Genomic DNA, 19028 nt, shown 5'->3' on the forward strand with positions numbered 1-19028 from the left:
TTGAGACGTGCAATCAACAAAGGTTTTTTTTGTAAATTCTGATATACATCTATTAGTGAACTATAAATGGCAATCGTTCATTTCAACTTAACTCAACGCTTAAGTATTCAATGTAACAAAAAAAAACAACAAAAGTCATTTATAATACCGCGGAATAAACTATTCAACAAATATACACCTTTTTTAACTTTTGTTAAATAATTTTTTCATCAAATTACAAAACGTTGAAAAAATATATCAATCAAGAAACATTTCTTACCTATCTGTTTAATATTATAGTTTCGGAGATCTATTCCAACGGAAATAAAAGGCACTTATTATAGATATCTTTAATTTTATATCAGGTGTTTTATTTTTAAGAACTTTGTGTTTTTAATCCTTATTTAATGTTACCAAAAGCTGCTTTATTTATTTTTTTAAAACATAATTTTTGTAATTTTTTACGAATAACTACTATTTCCTATTCGTTCGCCTTCTTTAATTCATAAGATTTGCTTGTTTTGTAAAAAAAAAATAGTATCTAAATTATTCAAGTTAACTTTAGTTTAAAGACTTTTTGTTGTTATCTTTATATTTCTTTTGGATATAAATATGGTAATATACAGTAGATTTTCAATTTAGACTCTAAATACTAGAGGATTGGTTCAACCGGAAGCAGAATTCGTGCTTTATTATATGTGTCCAAAATCGCTAAACAACTAGGTTCTAAAATCACATACCAAAGCAAAATTTCAAAAATAACAACAACAAATACAAAATAGTTCAAACAACAACAAAAAACGTTTTAATGATGTTAAACACGTAATTCAGTGATGTCAATATAATTGCGATGTCTTTTAGGAAAAAATATGCAAAATTTTACTATCGTTTAAGTTTTAAGTTATTTCAGGCAGAGTAGGATAAATATTATAAATATTTGAACAATTTTAAATATCATTGGATTAACCGGAAATATGAGTAATTCACCCGAATCATGATAATAAAATGTATCATTAATGGGTAATTTGTTCTCACGTTATTTAAAAAGGAATATTGATTTAACAAAAATTGTCGCAATCATTTTCTTTGTTGTCAAGTCAAAAACATGTGGAATGTCATTCCGCATATCGCCTTTAATTCGGTTTAAAACCGAAACTAAAATAGTGAACTGCTGATAACTTTTAATTTGTTTATAACAAACAGTTAACATGAAATATATTAAGTATCTAACATATTTTTAGAAGCAAATCTATTGTCACGAAATCCGTTTTTGTTGTTGTGAAAACAAACACTTTTTGTCAGAAATCATCACACATTGAAGGAGATTCATTAATTTTCAATACAGTCTGAAATTATTTTAAAATGTCAGGTAAATATTAATAACTCACTTGTATTTATTTATGCTATTGTGAATTTTTAAAGTAACATATACTGCAATCAATAGCTTAAACCTCACTTTCCTTATAACATGGTTGCCAAGGAAAAATGAGCAGGTAAGTATTTCCTATAGCAAAAGGCAAAACGGTTAATAAATTGTTTTATTTTTGGAAAATAATAATACATTTACATATTGCAAAATAAGTCCATTAACAATGTACCTAATTTTATTTCAAGCATCAAACCATATTATTTATTTATTTAAGTAACATCTAAAGACTGTACGAGTAGATATCATAGATGGCCATATCTATAAATTACTTTGTTTTTAAAAGGATATTTTTTGTATATTTTTGTATGTGAATATAATTCACTTTTCCCACATCCACCCGTCAATTCGTTCCTTATCCATCAGAACTGATTATTCCAACATTTGACATTATGTAGCATACATATTAAGTGTAGATTACAAAGAAAAACTGACGGGTTGACTACATAGTCAAGATATTTTTTACTTTTCTTCTGGACTTTTATTTCTAACGAGTTTATCGTTTTGAATCCAGTGTCGATAAATATTTTTTTGGAATTTAATGATAACTTTAGTCAAATTAATGAAAAAAAAAACCAAATAGAAGTAAAGGAAAAGTAATCTACACCAAGTAATGAACGCGTTTTTTTTTCACTATAATTCCACCCCTGATTGTGCTTTTTATATCCACTTTTGAATAATCATGCAGATAAAAAAATGCATCTGACGGTTTGATTTGCCATAAAATATCTCTGAATTGAAATAGAGGTAGATTTAAAACGAAAAGTAAACAAGATGGTAATCTTTTTTCAACTGAATGCAATACCTACTTGAAACGCGAGAAAACATTGGAATTTGTGAAAATCGCATGGCCTACTTTAAATTTAATTGAATTTTCGTGTTTTGGGATACTTTGATTATTTGAAATAGTCATTTTTGAAATGTGCTCATTCAATTAAATCTGTATCCAACGTTTCCTTGTTTGTTCGCGTGTTGAAAGTTGATGTAGAAATGCAAGAGATCTTATAACGTTGCAGTTACTAGGGTATGAAATAGGTTTAACACTATATTCGGTATCCTTACAGATTATGTATTACAGAACTGGGTACACTGATGTTTCTGGATTAAATAAAAATTCTGGATTAAGAAGTGTAGATTTTTTTGCCTAATAGATACAACATAAATGTTCACAGAAAAATTAAACCATTCGTGAATACGAGTAATTCACTTTTTTCTAATTGTGAAGGTATGTTCCTGAAAGATTATGCTTTCACTTGTTTTTAGTTTGCAGACATTTTTTTAAATTATTATATACCGACAGATATTTCGAGAAAAGTGTATTTGTTCGTAGAAAAAAGTTCATTTTACAAAATTTGTGCGTGTTTGAAAAAAAAGCGATTTTAACCCCAATTATGCTTGTATATTACGGATTTGATTTATTTTCACTTTTTATTATTTATTTATTACTTAATTTTTTTGATGTTCCATTTTTTTGACGTTTTTAATTTTGCAAATTACGAATTACATAAAAAAATGTTTTTGTTAGTATTTTATATTTATTTTAGTTTTTGAGTCATGGTTTTTTTTATACTATTTGACGTATTCATTTTTGAGTTTGAGAACTTTTTTTGCATAAAATATTTGTAATTTTGTGAATAATCCACGTCTGTATTATGTACTCGTAAAGTACACGTTGAACTCTGACACACGACAGTGATTGCACCCCGTCAGTAAGTGTACTTCACTGAGTAGACAAGAGTAAAACTATTCGAGTTTACGGGATTTTATTGGCTTTGCGTGTATGCACATAACGTATGTGGTATGTAGCTCGCTGAAATATGCGAGGGTGAAACAAAATTAACGTTTACAATGAATGCTTTAATTATTACCTAGGACGCCATCCATCTCTCTTATAAAATTTATGCTCACATAGTTATGTAAGTTAACTGATATCACATACTCATAAATAATTTAAATTAATTGCACGTACACTAAGACCATAGTACGGCTGTCCAAACTTAAAACACAGTAAGGGACATTTTTTTTGTAGTACGCTTTTTTTGCATTTTTGGACTAAGTAGAATCTACTTAGTTAAAAAATGCAAACAAAACCTAATACAAAAAAAGTCCCTTACTGTGTTTTGAGTTTGGACAGCCGAGTACTGCAGGTAGATATTTTTAACTATAATAACTGTAATCGCATTATACATGTTTTTGAAATAGGCGTTACTTCTTCAGGTGATTTTTAATGTGTCTATACAAATACTCTAAATAGTCTACAAATTACTAACAAATATGGTATTTACCTACATATATTCAATTAGTACGAGAACATTGCTGCTACACTCCTTTTCCCTTTTTTCAGTACCCGATATTTGTCCTCCATTTCTTTCCCCATATAGCAGCACTACATCATTAGCTTCCATTTAAACTTATTCCTCACCTATATTCGTGGATCTAAGGCGCATTCATTTAATCACGATCGAGTTAGCACTGGATCGATGCGATGCAGTGCCCTATGCACCACATGGGTGCGGATAGGGGATAGAAGGAGATATGAGGTTTTCTCTTCTTCAATATTCATACGGTATTGGATACGACATTTTGACCGTCTCTTATCGATAATATCATGTAGTAATTACTACAATTTACCACAGGTTAATCTCTAGGTAGGCTCGAAATTCATGGTTTCATATTGGTTGCAAATAATAAAACCCTAAAATCCGATTATTATAACAGAAAAGAATAGGATTTTTGTATTATTACTAGGCTTTAAATGGTAATTGCAAATTATAAGATATGAAATATTGTTTCGATAGCAACAATTAAATGTACATGTATATACGAGTATACTTCAAATTAACCATATAATACAGAAGTTTGTTTGCACAAATTGAAGCGATAAACGATTCGTTTTTATTTTTTTACAAAGGCAAATTGGATTTCCAAAGCTGTGATGGAAATATATAAAGGTTTGACGTGTTTCTAGTATACGGAAGTTACTCGTCGCGTGTGACGTGTGAATCTGCTAGTGCTCCACTGGGAGTCTATTATAGGGGAGGTGTAATTCTACCACTGACGAAAGAAGCATCCTGACTTATGGAATATATTCTAGAAAAAATATATATTAAATGTATTACATTTAAGAGACCGATACACATTAAGAGAACGAATAAGGAACACAGAATGTCGAAAAAGGTGTAGTACGGAGGATATAGTCAGGTGGGAAAGACGATTCTGGAATCCACATTTCAATATAATGCAAGAAAATAGACGGAAGTCCATCTGCAGACCTCCAAAGCGATGGCGTGACAGCTGGAAAATTAACGTCACAAAAGACGGATAATGGAACAGAAAGACCCTCGGATCTAAGGAGGAAGAAGAAGAAAATGTATCATAATTTTGGGTTCAGTTATATCGGAATAAAACGTAAAGTCAAGAAAGTAAACTGAAAAATTCTGAAATTAAGTTTTTTTTTTTTTTTTTAGTCTTTAAGAACAGTGTCCGTCGATGGTTGCTAAGCATTGGAAGGGACAAGGTAGAAAGTGAATTAATTAAAGTCCAGGTGTAATGAAAAACCTTTAAACTGTAAATTATTTTTGTATCTCCTGTATGTTATGTTTATAATCTAATAATTAAAAAAAATATATTTAAAAAATTAAAAAAAAACAATATAAAAATTGTATTAACATGTTAGTATTCGGCTCAACACAGCCGTAATACGTATAATAAATGTATATATATGAAATGAATATGTAAATTTGAATGTATCTATGTATTATGAAAAATAAATAAATAAAATAAAATAAAATAAATTACCTATTGGTAACAACGATAATATATTAATACAAACCATACATATTTTAAGCTATCATATATCCTATATTTAAAAAAATCCCATTCATAAAAATGACATCTATAATTTTTTTAGTAATTAGAGCGTTTGAGTATCGTGCTAGAAGTCCCGGGTTCGATTCCCATAGGAAGATCCTAAAAAATTGCAATTATTTTCACTTTAATTCGTAATTAAATATCACCCTGGACTGGTAATAGAAGCGCAGAACTGATCAACTTGTCTTTATCTAATAACTTCCAAGAAAACACTTCGTCATATGATACAGTGACCTATGACGATTGAGTGCGGATAAATATTAACAAAAAAAAGTTTTGCAATTTTTAACGAAAAAATGTTATCTGTATTAAGATACATGCCTATTTCACATAAAAAATACAAAAGTAAAGCTATAAAGCCTCGATAAACTGCGAATGTATAAAAGTTCGTTAAAGTGTTTACAATAAAATTAAGTTATGTAAATCCAGATTATTTCGAAAATCGAGAGATAAAAAAATCACAACAAATAACAAAATGTGTTTTTGTACATATGTATGTATTAGATATATTTTTTCTTTAAAATAATGTAATGTAATAGTTTTTCAATCTAGATACTTAATTTAAAGAAAAAGGCATGCATTTTCTAAATTGTTCAGATATCACGTTTTGCGAGAAGCATCTCATACGAGTTTTCCATTTACGCCAACTAAAACTACATTCGGTCGTTTCTCCTGGTGGTATATAGTAAATAAAGCGGGAGTCTTAACGTTATTCAAGTGGTGCCAATTAAATATCATAAAAATAATTATAGCTCTACAAAAAAAAACCCACACGTGATACGTATTGCATATTTTTTATATCAATTAAAAATCGTGTTAAAAACAATGAAGCTAGCCAGAGATCCGTTACAGCATACAAGCATGTATGAAAGAAATTTGGATGGTAAATACATATTTTTTAAGCTATTTACTAAAATTTTCTCGAAACAAATGATTGTCGTTTCCAGTTATAATAAACAGTTGACTTAACTGATTCACGAAAATATGACGTTAATTACTAAATTATAATATTTTATTTATTTATTAATTCTACGTTATATGATGTTATTATTAAGTATGTTAGTTAATCTCTGTTTATCTCGTTGGGATATCCCGTGTTGAGGTTTATTTATTTAAATAGTAAATGGATATTTAGGCATAGCTTCTATTGAGCCGAAATACTCTTATGAATAATTTGAATACAGATGAAATGTAGTTTTTTTAGTATAAGAGATAGGAAAAAAATATTTAAGAAATATAAATAATAACGAATAAAAAATGCAGTAAGAAATAAAATACAAAGTCATATAACAAAAGATACCACAAAATACAAAAATGTTGAGGGTTATCAGGCAAAAGCTTACAATTTAAATATTGTGATTTATACAACAACAAAGAAATATTGCAACAAAATAAAAATTTAATTTTATAAATGTGTATGGATCTTAAAGTTTATTTATAGCTTGATGTTAATTTATTATTTTTTAACTACGGAATTAAATTTAAAAGACTTATCGCTTATGAATAAATCTCAGAAATTTGTAGTTAAAAAATAATCGCAGAATTACGATAATGTTGAACTTATTTATTAGATTAACGTTGTTTTTCTTTAAAATTCATCTTCTAATCCTCACCCAGTAGTGCATTGCACCAGATCGACGCATTTTTTACTCAATCGTAAATCACATATAAAGGCAAGGTAATCAGTCCTGCGCTTTCAGGTACCGGTTCAGGATTAAATTAAATTAAGGCGGGATTATCAATAGTTCGTAACTTAATTTTCTTTAAACACAGGTAACATTTAATGTAATTGATATTTTTGCTTAAAACATCGGTTTTGTGTTGAGTTTTTCTTCGAAATAAATATATGTTTTTGAAAAGAAAAGAGTTATCGAAAGGAAGGGAGTTAAAATAAAAATGATAAAATCTTAAAATGTTGACACATTCTTCAAAGTCGAAAATATTTAATAATCTTTTTTTTTAATGTGCGTGAACCCCACGTGTGGTCTTTCACGCAGGCGGTCGCGTACTGAATTGTATATTTAAGAGTACAACCTTAACACTAGTGAAATTTCTTTTATTATTTTAGCCCCCTGGGAAATTATTTCTACACCTCGAGGGCAGTAGCCAAGTGAAAATTTATACTCACTTGAAAATATTTATCTTAAAATAAAATTTTATTCATTATTTAAATCTTCGAAGTACACTGCCTTCTGTATATCTCGAATTCCAATATTTACAAACACTTATTTATTAAATTGTTGGGTAATATAGGTATCCAAAATAAAACAAAGTTTGTTGGATTGAATTCTACATTTATTTGTGCATATGTTAATACGTGACGCGTTTCGTCTTCTTAGGACATTATCAAACACTGAGTGTTTGATAATGTCCTAAGAAGACGAAACGCGCCACGTATTAACATATACATAAATAAATGTAGAATTCAATCCAACAAACCTTGTTTTATTTTGGAGGTGTTACCCAACAATTCAATATGGAATTCTACCAACTATCTGCAGTTACAATAAACAACTTATTTATTATACCATTTAGACAGCGAGGATAGCGATGGAGAAGGAGGTCTGGGCAACTTGAATCGCATGGTGATGCGACCAGCAGGTCACAGTGGAAAAGCTAAGAAAGGTCACATCTGCTTCGACGCATCCTTCGAGGCCGGAAACCTCGGAAGGGTTGACCTAATCTCCGAGTTCGAGTATGACCTGTTCATCAGACCAGATACGTGCTGCCCCAAACTAAGGATCTGGTTCAACTTCGTGGTGGATAATGTGAAACAAGATCAGGTTTGTTAAGTGAACTTTTAAAAAATTCCTAATTTTGTATAACAATTTTAAAATACTATAACTATAGTATAGTATTTTCCGCGTAAATATAAATTGTTATTTAGATAGGCGCCGTGGCGTAGTTGGGTAGACGCTCGACTGCGAAACTGGCGTGCGGGTTCGATTCCCGCCAATCGCGAAATGAATTCAAGAAATATTTATTATCAATTTGTCTGGGTGTTTGTAATGTATTTTTCACATTTACCTTCCCTATCCTTACTATCCTTCCTGCAGACAAGCATCGAAAATAGAAGTTTTGCGGGTTATTTCTTTAAAAAAAAACACCTTTAAGCCTATATAATAGTAAAATACTTTCCCCGTAAATATAAATTGATTTTAACCATTTTATCAATATCAGTATTCAAGCTTTTATAGAATTGGTGATTTTTTTCCAATTATTAGTTTTATGATTTTTAAATAAAAAAATATATTTAAAAAAAATCGGCAGTACCAGATGTACATTATTTGGCGCCATAAAGTGTTCATGGCAGTTATTTCATCATTTGTCTTCGGCAGGGTGATAAAAGTTTCATTACAAACGTATCCACAAAAACAAACAAAAAACCATCAAGCTCTTTATCTCTACAAATTCGCAATTAAATATACATAAATAAAAATAAATACGAAATTTTGGTTTTATATTTTAGGAGCCTCTCTAGTAAAAGCGGTTAAACATTACAATTACAGCATTCGAAAAAGAAAACTATTGATTTTTAAATGACTACACAGTTTCATTTTGAGTTTTTCGTGTTCCTCATAAATTATTTTTGTTTTGCGGGTACGTGGGGTACATATATACACGTGTGTGTGTTATTATTATTATTAATAAATTATATATGGCACCATTTTCGTAAAATACTACCTCGTGGCCCATTGAATAAAGAATAACGTACTCATCAACCACTGTTAGCCATTTTTACTTATTTATTTTTTTACAAAAATGTTAATAAAATTAGTATATAACCACTCACCGAGATTTTTACGTCTACCGGTTTCGAGACGTACCCGTCTCTTCGTCAGGACAATCACTAACACAGCATGCAAACAATACTACCCTTCACCACCATAGCACCATTTACACACTCAAAACTACACAAAATGTCTAACACATGCGATTTTTGGTCGACCCGAAGACCAACATGCACTATAGTTTTCAATACAGACATGCGTTACGAGCCGAGGTTAAACGTATATGTTAAACTGTTAGCCATCATATTTATATCATATCTAATTTCATATTTCAGAGAGTGATCTTCAACATTATATATAGCACCATTTTCGTAAAATACTACCTCGTGGCCCATTGAATAAAGAATAACGTACTCATCTCTGATGTTTAACCACTGTTAGCCATCATATTTATATCATATCTAATTTCATATTTCAGAGAGTGATCTTCAACATTATATATAGCACCATTTTCGTAAAATACTACCTCGTGGTCCATTGAATAAAGAATAACGTACTCATCTCTGATGTTTAACAACTGTTAGCCATAATATTTATCTCATATCTAATTTCATATTTCAGAGAGTGATCTTCAACATAGTGAATTTTTGTAAAAGTAAAGTTTTATTTAACACGGAAATGACACCGATAGTCAAGTCTTCATCTCGACCTAAATGGTAAGTTATTCAGATCCTACATACGTTAAACAGCAATTGACGTAATTCAATTTGTTTCTTAAAACACCGCTTTTGTATTGAAAAAATAAGTTTTTCTTAGAAATAAATACAGTAGAACCTCTCATAACGAGCATAATTCGTTCCAGAATCTTACTCGTTATGCGAAACATTTTTTGTTTTGACTAGCGCGGAAGTCCCGGCTGACAAGTGAATGACGTGGAAGAGGGTCTTGTCCTTTCTCTGTAAGTCGTTAAAGGAGCAACTTTTTCACATCTTTTTTTGCTCGTTATGCGAATTTCTCCTTATGAGAGGTGCTCGTTATAAAATATTCCACTGTATATGGTTTTGAAAATAAAAGAGTTTTTGAAAGGTAAAAAATTAAAAATAAATCGATATGTATGAAACAAAAAAACTAATTCCAATGTTTATTATTTTTAAAAATATCGTGCACCGATATACGTTCGACTCCTAGCGCAGCCGTTCGCGTTCTGAATTTTAACGTTTGAGATCTCGGTCTTAACTCTTAAATTATTTTCTAGGCAAAGAATACGGCGCAGGGATGTGTTTTATCACAGGTCTATCTACCACCGGTTTCGGCACATCCTGAGCTTTGCCTTTGCTTTTGATAAGGAAGAAGACGTTTACCACTTTGCCATGGCGCATCCTTACAGCTACTCCAAGCTGCAGGCATATCTGGACGTTTGGATGCGGAAAGCAAAGCACTTAAAGTCAGCGGTGGATAGACAAGTCATTGGAAAGAGTATTGTAAATATAAACAAAATATAACATCAATATTGATATCTTAGCATATTTATTTTAACTTCATGTACATTGGCGGGCTAGTTGCTAAGAAGCAATATCTTCCAACCAACCAAAAACAGACTAGTGATATTGGTCAAAACGTTTGACAACTTATATAGCTGTTTGCAATCAGAGGGTAGATAATGCTTGATCGTAAATTATATAGTGAGAATCATCAAAAAATATCATTACAATATACTTCTGTATGAAGCAAATACTTCATATTAAATATTTATGAAAATAACAAATTGATGATAATAAGGACGGCAAAGTAAAAAGAGAGTTTAGGGAAGTAGATAGATGAAAACTAAGTAATGAGGTTTGATGAAGAAGAATAAGGAAATCTGGGCTTATGGCCTGTTTCTAGGTCTTATGTCCTGTCATAGGCTGGGTTAAGTAATCACTTTATACGCTTGTAACATTCACTATTATACCCGAGAATTGGTGACAGGTAATGGACTTTGTAAATACCTAGACTTCCGTATTCTTCTTCAAAATATCAAAAATATTCTGAAATATCAATATAAATAACTCCTAAGTGGAGACAAACCCCGATTTGTGAACAAACATTAGGACACATTCAAAATATCAAAATATAAATATTTCTATAATATATATTTGAAGCACTAACCTTGAGATTTTCTATTTTATAATTAAAATGTAACTTTACTTTAAAATCACTATAAATATTTTATTATAACTTAATTATAATGTCTACCGGTTTCGAAGCTAACCGCTTCTTTATCAAGACTTGATAAAAAAGCGGTTATATTCAAAACCGGTAAACATTATAATTAAGTTATAATAAAATATTTTTAGTGATTTTAAAACAAAGTTACATTATATTTTTTTTTTAATTCCATTAATTGATTCGGCAGTCACTTTGTGGTAAAATATATCCATTTTTAATTTAAGTTTTACTTAGTAATTACCACTATTTATTCAAATCTATTACGACACGTGTTTTGATTAGTGATTTTAAAACAAAGTGACATTTTAATTATATTAATATTTCATCCGATAAAGTAAATATGTTGGATATTTATGTGGACTGAATACTGGCAAGTAAAAAAAGTACATGGTGTATTCATAATTTTCATAGAAAAAACATGATGTTTTTATTTATATTTCCAGCAAAAGCGAAAGATAGACCTCATAACTATAGGGGACGAAGAAACTAACGTGGAAGAAACTGAAGTTAAAACAAAGAAAGAAAAGAGACGGGTGATAGTGGTTATGGCTCGAGTTCATGGAGGAGAATCACCTTCTTCTTTTGTTTGTCAAGGTTTTTTTCTTATTATTTTCTTACGTTAAGCCATTTTTATAAAAATAGATATACCATATATCGTAGTCGTACAGGAGAAAGTGACCAACTAACAAAACGTAAAATGTTCAGGAGGGCCATTTAAGTCACTTATGCTTGGCAAGAAAATAAACATCAATGCAGTTAGTCATTTTTAACATGTCAATATATTATACTTCCAAGTTTAAAATCGCTTTGGGATTTTTTCAGAGCAATATTAAGCTAGTAAAATATCAAACAGTCAATAATCACGTTTTTGTAAAAAATTGCACTTGGTCACTTTCTCCTGTATGACTACGATATATACATTGCAACCACTCATAACGAGCACAATTTGTTCCAGAATCTTACTCGTTAAGCGAAACATTTTTTTTGTTTTGACTGGCGCAGAAGTCCCGGCTCACAAGTTTGAAAAAGGGATTTGACCTTTCTCTGTAACTCATGCGAAATGTCGCTCGTTAAGGTAGCAACTTTTTTTGCTCGTTATGCGAATTACTCGTTTTGAGAGGTTCCACTGTTTTTCGTAAAAATGTGCACAAAAATGTATTTTTGTAAACTCACATACTAAGTTATATAATTTAAGGTTATTTAACTGAGTTACATAATAATGGTTACTCAGTTACATACTCAGGGTTACATAATTTAAATTAAAAGTGACCAATGAAATTTTCAGGGGGGGGGGAGTATTGTACAATTTACACAAGCTAGTATGAGTACGGGTATGCAAACCAGAATACCCTAGCCAATGTAGCACCTACTATCCCTCCTCCATTTCCTATCCCATAATGTCGTTCCTTCTGAGCCCCTTCACTTAGGTCATCGGCATCTTTTCAAACACACTAGTTTTTCATTTCTCAATCCTTCATTATGGAAATCAGGATTGATTTTTTTTTTTTAGGTTTGATGGATTTCCTGATCAGCAATCACAGCATGGCTCAATTGCTGCGACAAAACGTCACCTTTAAAATAATTCCGATGCTGAATCCGGATGGTGTTCACCTCGGGAACCAAAGATCAACTCTCATGGGATTTGACCTCAACAGGTCATGGAATATCATTTCGCAATGGGCTCATCCGACTTTAAAAGCCGCATTGGAAGTCATAAATGAAATTGAAAAAAATAAGGTTTTAATTTTTTAATAATATGTTCAGTCTTCAAGAATCGTATTATAAAATAATGTGAATTAAAAATCTATGAAATATTTGTTCGATCACATAAACGCCTAAGCACAGGCAATCTTTTATCTTTTATTTTATTTTTTAAATAAGTACATAGATACTCCAAGTTAAGTACCTACATAAAAAAATATTGCCTGTGCTAAGGCGTTTATCTGATAGAAAAATTGTTTTATGGATTATTTTTATATTTTTAATTCAACTACAACAACATTATTTTTAAAGATGTCTTCTTATTCTTACCTTTATCCGCACTCAACGGTGCATAGGGCACTGTATCATTTCAATGAAGCATTATCTTAATCGTTAATTACATGAAGGCATGTTGATCAATCCAGCACTTTAGGTACCAGTCAAGGTGAAATAAATATTGGAGTGAAAAATCTCAAATATTCATTTTAACCCTCCTAGGAATCGACCTAGAACCTCCTGCACATAAATAATGGAACATAAACCTGGGCAACCATATTTCCTTCTCAAAGGGCAGCTTTGTCTCTATTGAGATAGTATTTAAAATATTTGCTTTTGTTTTAAATGTTATATTATGTATAAAATTATTTTTTTTACAATTTGTTACCTGCCCATAATTTTAAATAACCACATCATTTTATCATTCATCATTCAGCACTAAAAAAGTTTTTGAGTGGCATTACACAAAGCGAACAATGAATGAGGAGAAGAGTGTTATATCACCATACCACAATGTTTATATTGCTTTTAATTAAAAATAATATTGAGTAATCAAAATAGAATAGGTTATTAAAATATTATTATTTCAGGCTTATCAACTCGATTTCATAATTGATATTCATGCACATACAAGCCTCAAGGGATGCTTTATATATGGAAATGCATATGATGATGTCTATAGGTAAGAATACTCAAGAAACCATAAAAGAAATCATTTTTAAAAGCATTCGGTTGCTTGTAAAACTATATTGATAAATGAACATATCGCTCACTCCTTTCAAGAACGTCATTAAACAAAAAGCCTAATTTTTCAGGAGAACTTTTTAAATTTTAAAAATATAATACAGTGTATTAAAAATAAATATCAAGCCGCTTATTGAACTTTTTACTGTGCAACAGATCTTTTTAGGTAAAACCTGAAGGGTTTTTCTCCATTTTAAAAATATTTAGTATTTATAAAAAAATAATCAAACAATACCTTTTCTTCAAAATGCAAAAACAACACTTTCTGCCCTGTAGCAGGTAAATATTAAGTTAAAAATATGCCTCTTTTGCTGGGATATAGTAAATTTTCTGGGCATTCGGAAAACATGTACAACTGAAAATTGACGATTTTTTATTTACGACGTTCTTGAAAGGAGTGAGCGATATGTATACAAACTAAGTGAGTTCTAATTCTCTTTATTTTAATGATCATTTCAGGTATGAAAGGCATATAGTTTTCCCGAAGATATTCGCAACGAAAGCCGAAGGGTATTGCTCGGAAAATTCACTTTATAATGCAGACTCGAACAAAGTGGGCACGGCAAGGAGGTTTTTCTGTACTAGCTTGGGCAAACATACCAACGCTTTCACTCTTCAGGTGTCCATGGGCGGTTACCACCTACCCCACTCACCTCACTATATTCACTACAACGAAGAAGCTTGTATCCTTTGCATATGTTCGCCAAATTGCGTTTTTTCAGAGTTTCAACTCTTAGCATTGGAGTGCTGCCAAAAAGGCAGCATGAATGGTTTGCCGTACAATTTGAGTGCCGCCGTTATGGTGCCAAGAAAATAATGTCTTAAGACTCGATATTTTAAAAAAAAAATATTTTCCTTTTCAGTATACATACTCAAACCAGAATCATAAAATTAAATGATAATTTAGGCAAAACTAATTTTGAAATATTCTCACCTATGGTCAGAAGGGGAAAGGTATTTACTTTACAAAGTTTTTAACAGATGGCAGTTACGTCTGAGATACGTAAGCGACTTTTAATACATTGTATATATAATGTATATAAATATATATAGATACAACTTCCAATAATTAAGGCAATATGGATGTTCAATTATGGGCAGAATGGTAAGTGGTAGTGTAAAAAAAGCTTAAGCCAACTAATTCCAAATCTGTGACTGCCCAGACTTCCAAATTCTCTTTACAATTCTCCATATTCTTCTATATTCTCTTTCACCTAATATATCTTGATATTTAAATATTTTCCTTAACGAACTTCTCTATAGATCTTCGACTAGGTCGTAATGTAGGCAGGTCCCTGTTTGAATACTACAAGCAAGTAAATATTATAAATATTCCAGTCAAAACTACCGATGGAAGACGCGGTCGCAAAAACAGGCGTCACAAAACAAAACTTAAATACCGGAGACCGAAGCCATCTCCATCACCTCCGAAGCAACAATTTCTTGAACCTCGACTATTTAGCCCAGAAATTAGAACAGATAATAATATAGAATATAACAACCAAGTTAACACCATTACACTTTATGAATATCCGGCTATCCAAACTAAAGTGCATCCTAAGAAAGCAGCAACCTACCAGAAAGTTTTTTATCACGAAGATGATCCAACTGTCACCAAATACGGATTCCAAGCCAGAACTAATTCTCCTCCGCCTAGTTTAAGCATTATCGATTTAAACAACACAATAAGAAATGGACTTAGAGAATCCTTGAGCAACAGCAAGCATTATAAGCTATCTCAGGTTGATGAATGGAGTTCCAAAAAGAAAAGGCTTTTGAAAGAACAGATAAGAGCAGGGGCAGATTTGTATACATCCGAAGATGATGATGACTGAACTAAATAAGGCAAAGAATTAGAAGTAATTTTCTTTGGAATAACCAAAATTCCCTTTAAAATAAATAAAGTTTCAACCCGGATTTCCGACAAAATGACTATTCTTAAGGTGGAGACTGACCGGAGCATTTTGCCATAACATAACGTCGTAACATCGCTCGCGGCGAGCATCACCGAGCATCCGAAACTATGGATGGAGCACTCGGTTCGGTGTACTGACTGCCTGAATGCTCGCATTGTAACATGTTACGTTACGACGAAATGCTCCGGTCAGTCTTCACCCTTAATGAAATCAGAAGAGAAGTTTTTTTCTACCTGGATTTCAATTTTATTTATATGAGACTGAGTTCATTTTTGAAAATTAATTTGAATTAGACTAGGTCAATAGCAAGAGCTTGTCAAAACACAAGAACATTTTAAAGGGTGCAAAAAACATATACGTAAAGAGGCAATTTTTTTGCCTTTGGACTCAAGTTCTTCCTTATGAATCGTCATAAAAAGTATGAATAATGAGTTGATATAAAATACACAAATAATAAATAAAATGGTCTGTCAATTAGTAAGGCAATTACATACTTATGAAATACGTCAATATGTAGTAATCTTTTTAAATTTTAATCCTGCTTAATTTTAAACACATTTGATAATTTGAATATGTAAAAAAATCACCTTTTTACTCTTTGCTCCAAAATATTATCACTCTTTTAAATCTTTTTTACTATTTTCTATATCGTGTTTACCAATTATGCCAATGACAAAATAAAATGAACTTTCCTATTTTAAATTTACCAACTTATATTACAATTTATGTTCCAATAAAACACCCGAAATTCCTCCATTCAAAAAGGTAGATAATTTTATTAAAAGATCAATAATAATTCTAGCACCAAATAAAATTTTATTACCTTCATTTTGATTATTAGAAGAAAAAACATGCAATGGACTTGACTTTCCATTGTCAACAATAAAGCAAATTAAATTTCATTAAATATACTATTTTCAGGTAGTGACCTACATATTGCATAATTTATTCCATCTTTTCTATTACATAAAAAATATAAAATAAATAAAAGATTGAATACAACTGGATTTTTTAATATTTTACCAACAAATAATATGATACATGACCTTTACTCCTATACAATAGGATGCTACTCCAACCAGATTCTCACACATACAAGAGTTCAGCAATAGCACTTGGATTCACTAAATGTAGCGGTAGTGGTGTCTAGCGGAGAAGTTATGTGGACTTGGCGAGCGTCTCGGCCTTGGCCACCACCTCCTCGACGGGCCCCACCATGTAGAAGGCCACCTCGGGCAAGTGGTCGAGCTCCCCGTTGAGGATCTTGGTGAAGCCCTTGATGGTCTCCTCCAGAGGCACGAGCTTGCCCGCGTGGCCCGTGAACACCTCGGCCACCTGGAAAGGCTGGCTGAGGAAGCGCTGGATCTTGCGTGCGCGGGCCACCGTCAGCTTGTCCTCCTCGGACAGCTCGTCCATGCCCAGGATAGCGATGATGTCCTGCAGAGACTTGTAGTCCTGCAGGATCTTCTGCACGCCTCGAGCGATGTTGTAGTGCTCGGCGCCGATGATGTTGGGGTCCATGATACGAGAGGTGGAGTCCAGAGGGTCCACGGCGGGGTAGATACCCAGCTCGGCGATGGCTCTCGACAGCACGGTAGTGGCGTCCAAGTGAGCGAAGGTGGTGGCGGGCGCGGGATCCGTCAGATCGTCGGCCGGCACGTAGATGGCCTGCACCGAGGTGATGGAGCCCTTCTTGGTGGTGGTGATGCGCTCCTGCATGGTACCCATGTCGGTGGCCAGAGTGGGCTGGTAGCCCACGGCCGACGGGATGCGACCCAGCAGAGCCGACACTTCCGAGCCGGCCTGAGTGAAACGGAAGATGTTGTCGATGAACAGTAGCACATCCTGGCCTTCCTGGTCGCGGAAGTACTCGGCAACCGTGAGCCCCGTGAGCGCCACTCGAGCGCGCGCGCCCGGCGGCTCGTTCATCTGCCCGTACACCAGCGCCACCTTGGATGTCTTGTCCTTGAGCGAGATCACACCCGACTCGATCATCTCGTGATACAGATCGTTACCCTCGCGCGTGCGCTCTCCCACGCCGGCGAACACGGAGTACCCGCCGTGCGCCTTGGCCACGTTGTTGATGAGCTCCATGATGAGTACGGTCTTGCCTACGCCGGCACCGCCGAACAGCCCGATCTTGCCTCCCTTGGCGTACGGAGCCAGCAGATCCACCACCTTGATGCCCGTCACCAGGATCTCCTGCTGCACGGACATCTCCACGAACTCGGGAGCCTCCGCGTGAATGGCGGCCGTCTTGTCCGTGGGGATGGGGCCTCTCTCGTCGATAGGCTCCCCGATCACGTTGATGATGCGACCCAGAGTCTCGGCTCCCACGGGGATGCGGATCGGGTAGCCGGAGTCGTTGACGGCCTGGCCTCGCACCAGCCCCTCGGTGCCGTCCATGGCGATGGTGCGGACGGTGTTCTCTCCCAGATGCTGCGCCACCTCCAGCACGAGGCGCGGCTTGCGCCCTTCCACCTCCAGCGCGTTCAGGATCGGCGGCAGGTTGTCGTCGAACTGTACGTCTACTACGGCGCCGATTACGGCGACCACTCTGCCCGAACCGCCTTTGGCGGCTGCTTTAGCGGCATAATCACGTTTGCTATTAACAGACAAGGAGGCGATGATTTTACCAGATTCGTTGAGGACTTTCTCTGCTGATTTTGAGGCCAAAAGGCCGACCCGTGAAGCTGCCCCCAACATTTTAAGTTTTAGATCGGCAAGTGGAGAGAAAATTTATGTAACCTACCACAAGTCGAAAGATAGGGCGGGGTTGGCAGAACTAAAAATATAAGATATTCCAAAACAATATAATAAAAATAAAAGTAGTGATTTTTCAATCCAATATTTATTTCTAAAACGCACGATTGATCACCTTGTTTTCATGTTATTAACGATCAAGGTAACATACACTGCATTGATTATTATGCAGTGCCGTATGCATCATTGGGTGCGAATTGCAGTGATCTATGCGCATTTGTAAAAATACCTACAGCAATTCTTAATAAAAAAAATTACAAAGATTGCCTATTGCCATTCAGTGAAATCAAAATCAACACGAAATACCAAATTTATATTTCACTTGAAATATGAAGAGAAAAATCATCCTTGAGGTGATTTTTCACGAAATATACAAATTGGCTATTATTATTGTTCGTTTTGGAAAGAAAAATG

General features: G+C 33.4%; 2 protein-coding genes across 2 annotated transcripts; one reads left to right on the forward strand and one right to left on the reverse strand.

Moving 5' to 3' along the window:
* Positions 1-1113: 1113 nt before the first annotated feature.
* On the forward strand, positions 1114-18457 carry LOC148304384 (cytosolic carboxypeptidase 6). The gene is made up of 9 exons (XM_088268378.1): positions 1114-1348; positions 7811-8058; positions 9628-9722; positions 10262-10487; positions 11658-11808; positions 12725-12951; positions 13782-13873; positions 14395-14618; positions 15199-18457. Exons 1-9 carry the CDS (start codon positions 1342-1344, stop codon positions 15768-15770), a joined length of 1842 nt encoding a protein of 613 aa, XP_088124504.1. The 5' UTR covers positions 1114-1341; the 3' UTR covers positions 15771-18457.
* Positions 16849-18655, reverse strand: LOC148304385 (ATP synthase subunit beta, mitochondrial). Its single transcript, XM_088268377.1, has one exon. It carries the CDS (start codon positions 18555-18557, stop codon positions 17010-17012), a length of 1548 nt encoding a protein of 515 aa, XP_088124503.1. The 5' UTR covers positions 18558-18655; the 3' UTR covers positions 16849-17009.
* Between the last annotated feature and the right edge of the window lie 373 nt (positions 18656-19028).

The sequence above is a fragment of the Brachycentrus maculatus genome, unplaced genomic scaffold, assembly GCF_059751285.1.
Source record: "Brachycentrus maculatus isolate JH-2025_06_01 unplaced genomic scaffold, ASM5975128v1 h1tg000322l, whole genome shotgun sequence".
Lineage (NCBI taxonomy): Eukaryota > Metazoa > Arthropoda > Insecta > Trichoptera > Brachycentridae > Brachycentrus > Brachycentrus maculatus.

Bases quoted from the DNA above. Each gene is read 5' to 3' on its own strand.
- LOC148304384 (XM_088268378.1), top strand. The intron at 10,488-11,657 runs GTAAATATAAAC...TTATATTTCCAG, and splicing joins AAGTCATTGGAAAGAGTATT to CAAAAGCGAAAGATAGACCT. The intron at 11,809-12,724 runs GTTTTTTTCTTA...TTTTTTTTTTAG, and splicing joins TTCTTCTTTTGTTTGTCAAG to GTTTGATGGATTTCCTGATC.
- LOC148304385 (XM_088268377.1), bottom strand. From the start codon at position 18,557: ATGTTGGGGGCAGCTTCACGGGTCGGCCTTTTGGCCTCAAAATCAGCA.